At 39.6% G+C, this 16,993-nt stretch overlaps 2 protein-coding genes across 4 annotated transcripts in view; one reads left to right on the top strand and one right to left on the bottom strand.

The window, feature by feature from the left end:
* The window catches only part of cdip1 (cell death-inducing p53 target 1), a 15,407-nt gene extending 12,141 nt beyond the window's left edge, over window positions 1-3,266 (bottom strand). Inside the window, exon 1 of one of the 2 annotated variants that reach the window (XM_062049800.1) lies at window positions 3,136-3,266. The gene's annotated coding sequence lies outside the window, so the exon portion shown is untranslated. The remainder of the gene's footprint in view (window positions 1-3,135) is intronic. The other variant, XM_062049799.1, reaches the window with a different exon arrangement.
* mgrn1b (mahogunin, ring finger 1b) lies at window positions 2,992-16,852 on the top strand. 2 transcript variants are annotated; one of them, XM_062049793.1, is made up of 17 exons: window positions 2,992-3,299; window positions 6,626-6,744; window positions 6,820-6,908; window positions 6,991-7,137; window positions 8,271-8,388; window positions 8,480-8,546; window positions 8,611-8,654; window positions 8,739-8,786; window positions 9,854-9,922; window positions 9,985-10,144; window positions 10,228-10,337; window positions 10,405-10,610; window positions 11,461-11,572; window positions 12,932-12,977; window positions 13,055-13,159; window positions 16,368-16,413; window positions 16,502-16,852. In XM_062049793.1, the coding sequence occupies exons 1-16, from the start codon at window positions 3,212-3,214 to the stop codon at window positions 16,406-16,408; spliced, it is 1,569 nt and encodes a 522-aa protein (XP_061905777.1). In that variant the 5' UTR covers window positions 2,992-3,211; the 3' UTR covers window positions 16,409-16,413; window positions 16,502-16,852. The 2 variants fall into 2 exon arrangements, with proteins under 2 accessions (XP_061905777.1, XP_061905776.1); XM_062049792.1 differs by lacking the exon at window positions 16,368-16,413.
* Window positions 16,853-16,993: the final 141 nt, after the last annotated feature.

The raw sequence follows: 16,993 nt of genomic DNA, 5'->3' as shown, positions 1-16,993 counted from the left end.
ACATCCGCTAAACGGATGATCTTATTATCATCACGTGATATTTTGTTACGTCATTATCTAGTAATAATGATGATATAGTTCGGATGAGTACTTTTTATACTTAAATATTTATTGGACTTAGGCTATGTTTGAGTTTTGAGTTTGAGTTTATTTCGAACATGCATGCATACAACATGATACATGCATGCATACAACATGATACATACATGCATACAACATGATACATACATGCATACTACATGAATGCATACAACATGATACATGCATGCATACAACATGATACATACATGCATACAACATGATACATACATGCATACTACATGCATGCATACAACATGATACATGCATGCATACAACATGATACATGCATGCATACAACATGATACATACATGCATACTACATGAATGCATACAACATGATACATGCATGCATACAACATGATACATGCATGCATACAACATGATACATGCATGCATACTACATGAATGCATACAACATGATACATACATGTATACAACATGATACATGCATGCATACTACATGAATGCATACAACATGATAAATGCATGCATACAACATGATACATGCATGCATACAACATGATACATGATACATGCATGCATACGACATGATACATGAATGCATACAACATGATACATCACACATGCATGCATACAACATGATACATCACACATGCATGCATACAACATGATACATGCATGCATACAACATGATACATCACACATGCATGCATACAACATGATACATCACACATGCATGCATACAACATCACACATGCATGCATGCAACATGATACATGCATGCATACAACATGATACATGCATGCATACAACATGATACATGCATGCATACAACATGACACATGCATGCATACAACATGATACATGCATGCATACAACATGATACATGCATGCATACAACATGATACATGCATGCATACAACATGATACATCACACATGCATGCATACAACATCACACATGCATGCATACAACATGATACATGCATGCATACAACATGATACATGCATGCATACAACATGATACATGCATGCATACAACATGATACATCACACATGCATGCATACAACATCACACATGCATGCATACAACATGATACATGCATGCATACAACATGATACATGCATGCATACAACATGATACATGCATGCATACAACATGATACATCACACATGCATGCATACAACATCACACATGCATGCATACAACATGATACATGCATGCATACAACATGATACATGCATGCCTACAACATGATACATGCATGCATACAACATGATACATGCATGCATACAACATGATACATGCATGCATACAACATGATACATCACACATGCATGCATACAACATCACACATGCATGCATACAACATGATACATGCATGCATACAACATGATACATGCATGCCTACAACATGATACATGCATGCATACAACATTATACATGCATGCATACAACATGATACATCACAATTTCCAGTTTGTCTATTCAACGTGTTGGAAAAGGAGTAGGAAGAAGCAGAGCTTATTTAATCCTACCCCTTTTCCTTTACATAGCAGTTGCTAAATTGTTTGTTCACTTCCTGTTCTCAATGTATTCACAATATACTCCATAAGTAATAACAATAATAATAAATAAATAACTAAATAATAATTGGTGAAGTAAGTTATATTTCATATGGTGAGATGAGTAAGATTATCCTGAAAATGAATGGATGGCTGGAATAATTGAGAATGTTTATCATGGTTCTTCTTCTTTGTACTTTGTAAACACTTTAAGTGTGAAGAGTTTCTTGAAGTGGATCATATTAGTACATTGTTTGATTTCTTTGCTTAATCCATTCCATCATTTAATTCCACATACTGATATACTGAAGGTCTTAAGTGTTGTACGTGCGTACAAATGTTTTAAATTACATTTCTCTCTAAGATTATATTTCTCCTCTTTTGTTGAGGAATTTTTGTATACTATTGGGTAGCAGATTATAGTTTGCTTTGTGTATCATTTTAGCTGTTTGCAAATTCACTATGTCGTGGAATTTCAGTATTTTTTTATTCAATGAATAAATGAAGTGATACTTGGTCTCGAACATGTTTTGCTTTATTCATTATTGACGTGTTTCTTGCTACTTTATGTTGTATATTTGTTTACATGAAATTTCCAGTTCAATTTATCATCAATTATTATACCTGGAAATTTGGTTTAATTTACTCTTTCAATTTATATTCCGTCCATTTATATTTGTGTTTGACTTTCTCTTCTACTGTTACCAAATAACATTATTTTAGTTTTACTGAGATTCAAAGATAGTCTGTTTTTGTCGAACCATCTTTATAATTTGTTCATTTCTTCTGTTATTATTTGTATTATCTTCTGTGTGTTCTCTCCTGAACAAAACGCTGTTGTATCATCCGCAAATAATACTAACTTTAAATATTTTGTAATTTTACAAATGTCATTTATATAAACATTGAGCAATTTTGGTCCCAGTATTGATCCCTGGTGTTATGATTAGCAATGCGAAATAGTATAAGTGAACAACTGCAATAATAAAATACTAATGTAAACTCGACGTTTAGTGTGAAAGAGTGTGCAGGACCGGAACTCGTGTGGTTGCAGTTTCTAACTCTGCCCGCTGAAAGCAGCATGCTATTTATTTATTCATTTCGCTAAACCACTGTCACGACACACACTGTTGACTATTGAAGAGCTAAAATATTCAGTGCAATAAAACACGTTGATAATATAATAATAGCAATGTACATTCATAAAACAATATACTGTAAATGTGTCGTCAATGTTGATGTTTTTACTGGTTTAATCACACCATAACACACACGCCCACGTCTCCGCCTGACCTCCCGCTGACTCCCCCACTATCGAGTCCTCGCGGGCGACTCGCTTCCCCAAAGCGAACGCCCCCTAATATCCGGGAGTTCTCGGAGGCAGCCAATCAGATCGCGTCCCTTTGCTAGCGTTAGCATCGCCCTGGCAAAAACAAGTCACTCGGTTTTCTGTTAGCATTCGCTTGCCAGTAAACAAAGATCGCGATGTCAGATTAAAAATTGCACGGTTTATTGTCAACCGTTTTTACCGCGCGCCTTGCGACTGTTGTCGGTCACACTTCGTCGGTCGTCTGGGCTGCTAGCTAACGGCGGAGGAAGAAGAAGATGGGCTCCGTCCTGAGTCGCAGAATCGCTGGGGTTGAAGATATTGACATCCAAGCCAACTCGGCCTATCGTTTTCCACCTAAATCCGGTAAATCGTCTTTTTTTCTCTCATAAACCCCCCCCCCCCCCCCCAATCCAATCCAATCCAATCCAATCCACTTTATTTATATAGCACATTTACACAACAAGAATGTTTCCAAAGTGCTGCACAGCCATGTTAAAAACAATATTAAAAACAATATTAAAAACTATATTAAAAACAATATTAAAAACAATATTATGCTACACCAATGACTGAATAAAAACAAAGAATAAATGAATAGAAAACCAATACAGAGACAATATAAAAAATAAATATGATTAAAAACGATTTTAAAGGGTGAAACCAATTAAAACAGTAAAATAGACATCAAAATTTATAACCCTGACCCTAACCACACAGGACAACAGAGGACAGAAGACCACACAACTCACGTAGTGTTAAAAGCCAAAGAATAAAAGTGGGTCTTTAGACGAGACTTAAAACACTCCACTGTGGGAGCAGTTTGAACATGGAGGGGCAGAGTGTTCCAGAGTTTAGGGCCGACCACAGAGAAGGCCCTGTCTCCCCTGGTTTTAAGTCTTGTCCTGGGCACCACGAGCTGGAGCTGGCTCTCGGACCTCAGAGCGCGCGCAGGAGTGTAAATTTGGATGAGGTCCGAGATATACTGAGGTGCCAGTCCATGTAAAGCTTTAAAAACAAACAGCAAGGATTTAAAATCAATTCTAAAATGAACAGGGAGCCAGTGCAAACTCCGAAGTCGTACTTGGAGGCATGGATATATCGGTGTAGGTCGTACTGTACAAGGAGTATGTCAACATGAGGGATTTAAGGATGTCAACAACGGACACTAACATTAGTATCAGCTTGACTTCCAATTAGTGTACAGTTTAGTAACATTAGTATCAGCTTGACTTCCAATTAGTGTACAGTTTAGTAACATTAGTATCAGCTTGACTTCCAATTAGTGTACAGTTTAGTAACATTAGTATCAGATTGACTTCCAATTAGTGTACAGTTTAGTAACATTAGTATCAGCTTGACTTCCAATTAGTGTACAGTTTAGTAACATTAGTATCAGCTTGACTTCCAATTAGTGTACAGTTTAGTAACATTAGTATCAGCTTGACTTCCAATTAGTGTACAGTTTAGTAACATTAGTATCAGCTTGACTTCCAATTAGTGTACAGTTTAGTAACATTAGTATCAGCTTGACTTCCAATTAGTGTACAGTTTAGTAACATTAGTATCAGCTTGACTTCCAATTAGTGTACAGTTTAGTAACATTAGTATCAGCTTGACTTCCAATTAGTGTACAGTTTAGTAACATTAGTATCAGATTGACTTCCAATTAGTGTAAAGTTTAGTAACATTAGTATCAGCTTGACTTCCAATTAGTGTACAGTTTAGTAACATTAGTATCAGCTTGACTTCCAATTAGTGTACAGTTTGGTAACATTAGTATCAGCTTGACTTCCAATTAGTGTACAGTTTAGTAACATTAGTATCAGCTTGACTTCCAATTAGTGTACAGTTTAGTAACATTAGTATCAGCTTGACTTCCGATTAGTGTACAGTTTAGTAACATTAGTATCATATTGACTTCCGATTAGTGTACAGTTTAGTAACATTAGTATCAGCTTGACTTCCAATTAGTGTACAGTTTAGTAACATTAGTATCAGCTTGACTGATAACTTAAAAATAAAGACAACTTCAGATTGTTTTCTTTGTTTAAAAATAGAACAAGCACATTCTGAAAATGTACAAATCATGTTGTTGTTGTTTTTTTACACTTACATGTAGCGGTTAATAGTTTTGTATCTTTATTTGTCGTTATTTATACTTTCTGAATAAATGATGTGATAATGTTCATCAGTCAACTCATTGGTGTTCATTTTCAATCTATCAAGATAAAATGTTTTTATCAAAATCAAATGACAGGATTTTATTTATGTAGTTTGATCATTTTCCTCGACTGACTTAATAACGTGGCACAGGGGTTAGTGCATGTGCCTCACAATACGAAGGTCCTGAGTTCAATCCCAGGCTGGGGATCTTTCTATGTGGAGTTTGCATGTTCTCCCCGTGACTGCGTGGGTTCTACTCCGGCTTCCTCCCACCTCCAAAGACATGCACCTGGGGATAGGCCCCTCCCACCTCCAAAGACATGCACCTGGGGATAGGTTGATTGGCAACACTAAATGGTCCCTAGTGTGTGAATGTTGTCTGTTTATCTGTTGGCCCTGTGATGAGGTGGCGACTTGTCCAGGGTGTACCCCGCCTTCCGCCCGAATGCAACTGAGATAGGCTCCAGCACCCCCTGCGACCCCGAAAGGGACAAGTGGTAGAAAATGGATGGATGGATGGATGGATTTACTAACGTCATGTGGTTTATTTTGTACATATACTGTATAGCATCATCTACAAAGATACAAAGAATTGCTATTGCGACATCCAGTGGACATCCAGTGGACATCCAGTGGCTGTTTCTTTCATTCAAACATTTCAGGTTAATTTTTATACTTAGCAAACTCATCCCGCGGGCCGGATAAAACCCGTTCGCTGGCCTGATCCGGCCCTCGGCCCGTACGTTTGACACCCCTGGTTTAGGGTATATTCACAAAGATTAGAGTGTCTTAATTAGTGTACATGTGATGTGTTACTACAATATTTAGGTAAGAGTGGGGGAAAATAATATAGTATCATTTTCCTGTGATGAATATTAGACTTTAAAAATGATCTAATTTCTGGTCAACTTTAATACAAAGTCGATGGGGCTAGAGATTTTAGGTGTGACCTTTTTGTTAAATAAATGTATAGTTTTCTTAATATTTACCCCTCCATTCTAAAAAGGTTGGTATCACTGCAAAGTTTGCTAAACAAAGAATCAGGAAAAAAAGAGGTTTCACAGTTATGGTGTAGTTTTAATTGATTAAATTAATCAAATTAGCGCTGGAAGTGAATTTGAGTAAACGTGTGTCACATCACAAGCGACAAGGCAATCAGCGGGTCCAAAAAATCAATGTGTGAATCGATTTAAAAGATATTCGGTAGGCTCACAGATAAATTATCTAACTTTATATTATATTATGGATTCCAATTAACATTTTACTCACTCTAGAATTTTGGCAGGGGAGTTTTGTTGAGTGTAGAGTTGTGGTGCGAGTACTTGTTTGGTCCAAAAATGTTGATATTCTGGATAAACTAGACAGTGTGGTAATGAAAACAACACCGTTGAACTCTAAAAACAGTGGTTTGGTGGCTACTCACGATGCCGTGGTCAAGTGTGAAACGCACTGAGTGACCAATGCAGAGATCCAGCAGGCCAATACACAAATACCTACAATAACATTAGCATTCCTTTTTCTCCCAGGGAATTATTTTGCCAGTCATTTCTTCATGGGAGGAGAAAAGTTTGACACACCACATCCTGAGGGATATCTTTTCGGGGAGAACATGGACTTGAATTTTCTGGGGAACAGGCCAGTGCAGGTGAGCTGACCGTTCTTTAAAAAAAACAAAAAAAACATTTGAGATGATGTCCAATGATTGCTCGTCTCCCACCAGTTCCCCTACGTGACTCCTGCACCCCATGAGCCAGTGAAAACCCTCAGAAGTCTGGTCAACATACGGAAGGACTCGCTGCGTTTGGTCAGGTAAGTGAGGACTGGCCACGCTTATAGTTTCTCGAGGAGGAAATACTTGACTATATTGACAGTCGAACCTTGTGGTCTGCAGGTATAAAGACGACTCTGACACTACGGTGGAGGAGGGTGGCAAACCTAAGGTTCAGTACGGCGTGGAGTTCACCTTTGACGCTGACGCTCGGGTGGCCATCACTCTCTACTGCCAGGCTTTTGAGGAGTTCTCCAATGGGATGGCCGTGTAAGAAGCTCTCTTTTGTTGAATTAATAATGTGACAAGGTGCTTACTCATTAGGCAAACCTGCAAAATCAAATCATAAGAGCAGACTGAGTGCTATTATTCTAGCACAGCAGCATCAAACTGTTTTAACTATAATGTGGATCCCCAGTAAAAAGAACACTAAAGCCATGTCCACACACACACAGAGTTTCAAAAACGCATATTTGGGGTTAAAACGATCTCCATCTAAACAAGTGTAGTTTCAAAACTGTCACAAATGCATACACCTGCTGACATGCACATTTTGTCCAATCAGAAGACTGGAAAAGCAGCCACAGCTGATTTGGTGGCATTACACCTCTGTTATAATACTGTAATGTTTATTTTGATATACTAGACATACAATGACATGAGGAGGAAGGATACCTTATGTTTATTTTTAGTCGCACGGTCGCGCCCAGCTCCATCTACACAAATTGAAGCAACACACGTAAGTTAACTTCATGATCTGCCGTTAAACAAGGATTAAAAACATGAGATAATGTTGTACCTTTCTTATGACACAAAGCAAAAAGTCTCGCTTGTCAAAGTTGTCCCATCAGCTGGAGGTCCGACAGCAATCGTATCCAAAACAGTTGACTCTCAATAAATTGTCGCTGGTGAGAGTGTCGCAAAGCCCCATTTTTTTAATGTATCAATGTAGAGTTAAAATAGCAGTATGTTTACGTTCAAACATACAGCAAGTCTTCTTATAGTGTGTTTAAAGCCAGCAAGGCAGTGTTGTGGTGTGGAGCTTTGGAAATGACAGCGCACAACCGTGACGTCATCAGAGGAGTACAAGTCTCTGTTTGTGTCGTGTCCAGCACAGAGCTTTGGAACTTTGGCCAGCAAAACTCTACGTTTTTTAAGGACAAAAGTATGCATTTGCATGTGGACTAGAGGCCTAAATGCAGAGATAAGTAAGCGCTTATTAAGTGTCTGTGTTGGTGTGGACATGGCCTAAGAATAGAATAGAAATGGTGGGTCCTTAGCAACCACCAGTTGCCATGGGTACTGCGGCGAATGATGAGACTCCAGCGAAGAGAAAAGTTCAGTTGTTGCGATGAAAAAAAGTGACAAACTACCCCTTGTTCACTCCAATTATTCACATGAAGGTACAGCCCGAAGGATTCAGCGATGGCCTCGGAGACGGTCCACTACAAGAGGGGCGTCAGCCAGCAGTTTTCTATGCCGTCTTTCAAAATCGACTTCACTGAGTGGAAAGAGGAAGACGTCAGTATCGGCAGCCGCCACACACTTATTAAACTTATTAAAATAACAACTCAAATATATGTATTGTAAGTTTATCTGTGCTTCCTAAAAGCTGAACTTTGACCTGGACCGAGGAGTGTTTCCCATGGTGATCCAAGCGGTGGTGGACGAAGGGGACGGTAGGTTGTGGACTGAAACACAAACACACGCTGGGTTGTATCAATAACGTGCTTTCTTCTCCAGATTGCCTCGGACATGCTCACGTTCTTCTGGCAGCCTTTGAACGAGTACGTACACATTGGATTGAATCATTTTAAGATCCAAAGAACGTTTTCCAAATAAGCTCATCCCCGTTTGTGTTGTCCCTGCAGCACGTGGATGGCAGTTTCTCCGTGAAGCCACTGAAGCAAAAGCAAATTGTAGGTCTAATTGAGTTTTTTTATGTCTTTTGGATGAGTTATATTAGGTTGAAATATAGTACAGTGAACTTAATTAGTTCTTGAACAGAATTTGTAAAGAGAAAAGTTTGTTTCGTGAAGTAAACTTTCTCCATAAGAAACAATGAAAATATGAATGATGGGTTCCAGCCTGGACAAAAGTCCATATTTTGTTTTTGTTTTTAACACAATATAAAGTGATGTACAGTATTTCAATCATAACAAGGGGATGATGGATCAACTATCTTTTTAACAAGCCAAAACACCAACGACAAGCTAAACTGTTCTGTATGCGCTGCTCTGCCAACACGCGTACACACACACACACACGAGTCCCTTTGGTGCCCTCACAAATGATCAAAAATCCTTCACTTTAAAAACGATATTGCTACAATAATAAACATTTTAAAAAGTAAAATCCACTTAGACAATTTAACATTGGCAACAGAGCAGCTCACGAGAGAAAAGAAAGCAGACGGACGGGGAGAAGGGAGGGCGTGTGTGTTCTCTTGGAAGAGGTAATGCTGAACGAGAGGTAGTCCTCTCCTCCGCTGTGAAATAAATCCGCTTTGGCATCTTTTTCTAGAAAAATCTGTTCTCATCACAATGAAAAGCTTGCTGTGGTACAAAGTCGGCTTCCTCAATCTCTTAAATACGAGCAGGCACAAATTGAATGAATGAATTGTGGTGAATGAGGCATGGTTCGCACACAGAGGCATAGTTGGCGCCATCGAAAAGTTCACAAATAGAGGTGTTCGTAAATCCACTGTATTATTATAAGGTGGAATAAAATATTGAATCGGCAAAACTGATACAAAAATGAAGTAATAAAAAAGTATTTTTGTGTTAAATATTTTTTTTTTTTTTAACAAACTAGTATGTAAACGGTTAGCTCATGTGAAGCTATAGTATTTTGGATTCCCACCATGTTTCTATAGTGTTGCAATATGACTTGGCCATATTTGGAAAAAGATCTGGTGCAAAAATGTGTTGCTGTTTTTTCTTCGAGTGTCTCTATTTTTCTGCAAATGTTTTTTTTCCGTCTTCAGGTGGACCGTGTGAGCTACCTCCTGCAGGAGATCTACGGCATCGAGAACAAGAACAACCAAGAAACTAAGGTATGCGCACATGAGGGAGAACAAGATAGTTTTTAATTGGCCACGTCCTCCTCTCCCTGCAGCCGTCAGACGACGAGAACAGCGACAACAGCAACGAGTGCGTGGTGTGTTTGTCGGACCTGCGGGACACCCTCATCCTGCCCTGCAGACATTTGTGCTTGTGTAACTCCTGCGCCGACACCTTGCGCTACCAAGCCAACAACTGTCCCATCTGCAGGCTGCGTGAGTGGCATGAGCTTTCATTCATGGTGCAAATGTTCCAAGTATCTAAACCTAACTGGACTCCTGTTCCTCCTCTGATGCAGCCTTCAGGGCCTTGTTGCAAATCCGAGCCGTGAGAAAAAAGCCCGGAACGCTCTCTCCCGTCTCTTTCAGTCCTGTTCTGGCTCAAACGATGGACCACGATGAGCACTCTGTAAGCACAGAACATCTGTGGTCACATTTTTAATTTAGCCAGGTTCTCATTTGTGTTCTTGTCACAGAGCTCTGACTCGGTCCCACCCGGCTTTGAGCCCGTCTCGTTGTTGGAGGCTTTGAACGGAATGTGTTCAGTGTCCCCCCCCATTCCGTCGGCACCCCTCTACGACGACATCAACTTCTCGGGCGGCGACGGCAGACCGCTGAGCTCACCGGAGCATCTGAGCGACGGTGGCCTGCAGAAGGGCAAAGTCAGCAAGTCACCTGACAGGTATGTTTTTGCATTGTAATACACATGTTTAGTTTATTATAGTGCAAGTAGTTTGTGGCGCCACACTTGAAGCTATTTCTAATGTTTTGCTACTCTCATGCAGCTAACCAAAACATTAGAAACAGCTCTCTCAAAACCAAGTTTCTTTGTAAAGGCCGACTTTTCCCAAGTGTACCGAATGAAATGCCAAGTGAATTCATATATGGCAGCGGTGTCAAACTCATTTTTATCGTGGGCCACATCACAGTTACGTCTGCCCTCAACGGGCCACTTCTACCTGCTATATCTGTTATATGGGGTGACAAATTTAATACATAAATACATAACAGTACATCTTGAAATCATTATTTATATGTGTTATTAATTATTTATAATTGGAGTTAAATACATGTCATTTTTTAAATATAAATTCACTTTTCATTATTTTTGTAATTATTGATTTCATTATTTCATGGTTTATTTAATTAATTAACAATACATTTAAGTAATTATTTAAATAGCCCTGCGATGAGGTGGCGACTTGTCCAGGGTGTACCCCGCCTTCCGCCCGAATGCAGCCGAGATAGGCTCCTGCGACCCCGAAAGGGACAAGCGGTAGAAAATGGATGGATGGATGGATGGAATTATTTAAATATCTATTTATTTACTTTTGTCCTCTTTTGAGTTGAGTTGAGTTTGAGTTTATTTCGAACATGCAAGCATACAACATGATACATCACAATTTCCAGTTGTGCCCTCCATATATTGGCACACATTTCTTTTTTTGCGGGCCACATAATATGATGTGGTGTGCCAGATGTTGACAGATGTGATATATGGACTCAAAGGTTTCTCTTGTGTTTCCTCTTAGCACTTTGAGGTCTCCGTCTTCTCCCATCCAGGAGGAGGATGAGGAGAAGTTGTCTGAGATGTCAGACGTTCAGCCGCACACGCTTCTGTCCAGCAGTCCCGCCCCCACAGACGTAAGTTACTACTAGGGTTGCACAATATAAATGATATACATTTGGCGGACGATTTAATTTTGAATACTGTGGTCATATTGTGATGGTGCATGTTGATGGAACGTTCTAGCTGTGTCCTGGCAATTTGACAGAGACAAGCGAACCAAGGCATCCTCAAAGCAATGTAACGTCCTCACAAGCAGCTAATATTCCTCAAAGCGGCTTCTAAATCACTAAATCTTGCCTCCATAGCGGCAAATAATCTATGTTTATTACATGTATTCTTATCACTGGAGGACTAGAGGACAAGGAATAGTTAAATATGCTACACTAAACACAAGAAGAAGGTGCATAGCAAACTGCTAATCTAGAGCTTTAGGATGTACACAAAGGTGGGCGGATCGATACAAATATTGACCGTAACGATACCAAGTAGAACAAAGTACAGTATAGTTTTAGTTTTTTTACAAACTCAGGTAATAATAACCAATAGTAATTGTTTGCTTTTGTTTTATTTTGCAGTATTGATCTTATTATACATTTTGTATGTAATTTAAAATGAAATGATTCTAATATTCAATTGATACTGTTAAATCAAAATTGATTATTCATCGATCTTCAACATTTTAAGTGCAGTCGAACCTCGATTTACGAACCCATCTTTTTTGCGGACTTTTGGATGTACGGACTATTAGATGGAGCCAATGTCTGCCATGTCTTTGTGTACAAACGCTTCATTCATTCATCATGTGTCCCGCTGGCAGCCATTTTGTGTTTGCTCGCATTGAAGAGATTGATGAAGCGGACTTCGTACCACAGCCAGCTTTTAATTGCGATGAGACCAGACTTTTGTGGAAAAAGATGGCAAAGCGGAGGAGAAGACACTACCTCTCATTCCTTCTAAGATCACACAGTCCCTCCTCTCCCTTCCCCCCCACATTTTTGGTATCCCCTAAAATGAATGTCAAGTAATCCAACAGTAATTATAGATTTAGACTTCCTTTTTATTGTCATTCAAATTTGAACTTTACAGCACAGATAAGAACGAAATTTCGTTACATAAGCATATGAAAAGTATAAATAATGAAGTGCATTTTAACAGCAATGTAGATGGATTTGTATTACAGCAGAAAGTAACAAGATTTTAACAGTAAATGATCAAGTAGATTAATAATCATTTTGAGAAAATAATACAACTGGAAATGACACAATATCTTACCGCATGTCAGCAGCTAGGAGCTTTTTTAACTTGTTTTGAAAATATTTTATTATCATTTACATGCCAGATTATATATATTTTAGGCCATATTACCCATCCCTGGTTGCTTCTCACTCCAGCCTTCACATGTGATGATACCTCTTCCTCTTTTTTTCTTGCAGGCCACAGCAACTGAAGACGTCGCCGACTCGCTGTCCCCAGATGATGGTGAGTGTGTACCATATGAGACGTAAAACGTGGGCCGGCGATGCATTTGACGGACACTTCTCTCCCGGGTGCTCCAGAGGACAGGATGCACGCCGGCGCCGACATCCTCCAGGACTGCGGCAGTGAGCACAGCAGCTTGGCCAAAACACAGCGCGACCCGTCGGGAGAACTGTCGCTGCCAGGTGAGAGAGATTACAGTAAATAGTCATTCATATCACATCATCTATGTATTTCTGGGGAATTTAGTGGACACTTCATTAGGCACACCTGCTTGATCTAATACAAGAGCTGCTTTTACAAAGATAATAATGCATATTTTTGACACTTTCACGTGTACTGTAATTTAGGGATGGACAATTAATCAAATTGTAATCTTGATTTCGATTTTGGCTTCTCACTATCCTATAATTCCATCCATCCATCGAATTTTCTACCGCTTGTCCCTTTTCGGGGTCGCGGGGGGTGCTGGAGCCTATCTCAGTTGCATTTGTGCGGAAGGCGGGGTACACCCTGGACAAGTTGCCACCTCATCACAGGGCCAACACAGATAGACAACATTCACACACTAGGGACCATTTAGTGTTGCCAATCAACCTATCCCCAGGTGCATGTCTTTGGAGGTGGGAGGGGCCTATCCCCAGGTGCATGTCTTTGGAGGTGGGAGGGGCCTATCCCCAGGTGCATGTCTTTGGAGGTGGGAGGGGCCTATCCCCAGGTGCATGTCTTTGGACTCCTATAGTTATTATAATTGAAAAAAAAAAAAGATTAATGGGTGGCGTAACGTGCACGCAAAAAACCCTGAGCTTGTAATGGTAAAACGGATGAGTGAGCAGATGAATAATAATGAAAAAAAGGACCATGTCTATTATCTCACCATGGTTAGTTTTTATTTGACACAGTGCTAGTATGCCTAATCAGTAATCACTAAACTCAACAGAGAAAGTAAGGCCATATCATTTTAACGTACACTACCGTTCAAAATTTTGGGGTCACCCAAACAATTTAGTGGAATAGCCTTCATTTCTAAGAACAAGAATAGACTGTCGAGTTTCAGATGAAAGTTCTCTTTTTCTGGCCATTTTGAGCGTTTAATTGACCCCACAAGTGTGATGCTCCAGAAAGTCAATCTGCTCCAAGGAAGGTCAGTTTTGTAGCTTCTGTAACGAGCAAAAGTGTTTTCAGATGTGTGAACATGATTGCACAAGGGTTTTCTAATCATCAATTAGCCTTCTGAGCCAATGAGCAAACACATTGTACCAGGGACGGTATAGCTCGGTTGGTAGAGTGGCCGTGCCAGCAACTTGAGGGTTGCAGGTTCGATCCCCGCTTCCGCCATCCTGGTCACTGCCGTTGTGTCCTTGGACAAGACACTTTACCCACCTGCTCCCAGTGTCACCCACACTGGTTTAAATGTAACTTAGATATTGGGTTTCACAATGTAAAGCGCTTTGAGTCACTTGAGAAAAAGCGCTATATAAATGTAATTCACTTCACTTCACTTCACCATTAGAACACTGGAGTGATAGTTGCTGGAAATGGGCCTCTATACACCTATGTAGATATTGCACTAAAAAGCAGACATTTGCAGCTAGAATAGTCATTTACCACATTAGCAATATAGAGTGTATTTCTGTAAAGTTAAGACTAGTTTAAAGTTATCTTCATTGAAAAGTACAGTGCTTTTCCTTCAAAAATAAGGACATTTACATGTGACCCCCAACTTTTGAACGCTAGTGTAACTGCGAACCAAATCACAGAATTAACCAATAAAACAAAACCCGCTGTTAAAGGGAAAATGTAACAGACATTGATTGACATACAGTAAATGTGAGCAAAATGCTCTCATCGTGAGAAAAAGGAAGCTTTGTTTGGGTAAATAATGTGTTCAGTACCGCTCATTCAGCCCGTCCTGACTAAACAATGTGGAGACAGCCACTAAACTACGGAGCTAAAGCGAGCAAGAACAATCCATACACCCATGACACATCTCATCTGCTTGTGTTGTGGTGAACGACATCGTCGATGTAAGATCAATGTACAAACAGGACAGCAGTCCCAACTGAAGAGTCTCTCTCGCTCTTTTTTTTTACACTTCTCCCCTTCACAATAACAGCGCTGTGGGCAACCATCCGGTTTGACTGTGCTGACAAAATAAATGTTAAATAAAAGTACTTTCCACAAGCATAATATACTTAAAGCATTTATTGATACATTTACAGAATGTTTATGCTTTGACCTAAAATACTGGTCAAAATGTTCCCAAGATGTATTGTACCAATAAATGTGAGGATTTTTGCATTTAATTAACAATCATTTTATTGAATTGTATTTATGACACAAAAAGCACACCAGTTTGATAGAAAAAACAAGTGTAAAAGGTAAAAAAAGGGAATAAAGAGAAAAAAAAACGGAAAAAACATAATTTTATTATTTTGCTATTTTTATTTGAACTTATCGTTACTATTAATATAATTTTACTTGTTGTTTATTCTATTATAACCGGTTGTTCTTTTAATTAGTATTTAGAAAAGAAATATACTAAGACCAAAATGCAATATACTGTAGTTTATACACATTAAGAATAAGGCTGCAAATCTTTGGGCACCACACACGATCCTTGGGGCTAATGGTTCAATTCAGAATCCATTCTCCATTCAAAACCATAGATAATAGCTCTGATCAGTTATTATATTACTTTAAAGAAACGTGCTTTTGTTTAATAAAATTCTACCCAAACATTTAATAAAGTCAAATACAAATAAAGCAACACTTTTCTTGTGTAAAGTAAATGTGTAGAGCAGATATAGATCATCTACATCAACTATATAGTTTGCCTGAGTAGATGGACACAACTGATTTTTTTTTTATCGATTAAGAATCGTTACAAGTATGAGTCGCGATTCATTCGAAAATCGAGGTTTTTTTTTAGAGCCCTATTAAGAAACTAGTACAAGCATATAGTATACATTATTGTACATACAAGACACACTATCATCTTCCTGCTGAAGGTGTTGAGCACATTCACTTTAAGGACAGCGCCCTCTGCTGGAATCATAGCTAATGCACCCTTTGACACCCCCCCCCTTGCAGATTGCGCCAATTATTTGCTTTTTATAGCAGAGAAAAGAAACCCGCAAATATATTTCCAGATTTAAGAAGTAACAGCCTCTCTCCATTAGAGCTCATGAGCATGTGTACCTAATGAATTGGGTTCCTCTCGTGTTAAGCGTCCCTCTTACATCGTTTTTGTCTGTCGTCTTCCAATGTGTTTCCGGATGCTTTGCTTTGTACTGCGAGCGCCATGCTCCTCTCGTTTCCTAACATTCCTTCCCCTTGCGCTCTTGGCTGTCTCCACTCTTCTTCCCGCCTCCTCCTCCTCCTCCTCATCAGTCCTAGGTCCTGACTCCTGCTCGGTTGGTATGGAGGAGTAACAGCGGTACGTAGGCTTTTCTGTCCCCCCTCTGGTGGCTTTCTACCTGCCTTGGCCTGCAACGCTCCCGTCTTAACCTCCACGTCTCCTCCAGGGTCGTCCGAGTCCACGGAGAGCCTGAAGAGTCAGAGCACAAACTGCTCCAGCCAGCCTCTCCTGTGCCCCTCTAGCAGCTTCCACAGGGAGGACGAGCTCCTTCTCCCCTGACCTCCTCTTCATCCACATCCATGCCTTCCCGCCTCCTTGTCAGCGAGTATCACGGAGGTTTCCTCCACTCCATCGAGGCTAACGTTTAGGAAACTTTGACGCAATGTGGATGCTTCGGACTGCTAGTCCCAGCAGTGCTGTTCAAAGCACACTTCCTGTTCATCTCATTCAGATACAGTAGTTGTAACCTTCTGTCTATGTTGTAATAGCACACTCACCATATATTTATTCAATCCAACATTCTGTATTTTACTGACTTTTTGGAAGTGATTTTTACACTTAGTTTATAATCCATGCGGGGTTTGTGCTGAGATAACATTTTTCTATTCAAAAGGTAAATTAAGGCTACGCTGAAAAGATGAATGAAAGTAGTTTTGAG

Source organism: Entelurus aequoreus, linkage group LG06 (assembly GCF_033978785.1).
Source record: "Entelurus aequoreus isolate RoL-2023_Sb linkage group LG06, RoL_Eaeq_v1.1, whole genome shotgun sequence".
NCBI lineage: Eukaryota > Metazoa > Chordata > Actinopteri > Syngnathiformes > Syngnathidae > Entelurus > Entelurus aequoreus.
The sequence above is the reverse complement of the archived record's forward strand: the minus strand, read 5'-3'. Positions and strand labels throughout refer to the sequence as shown.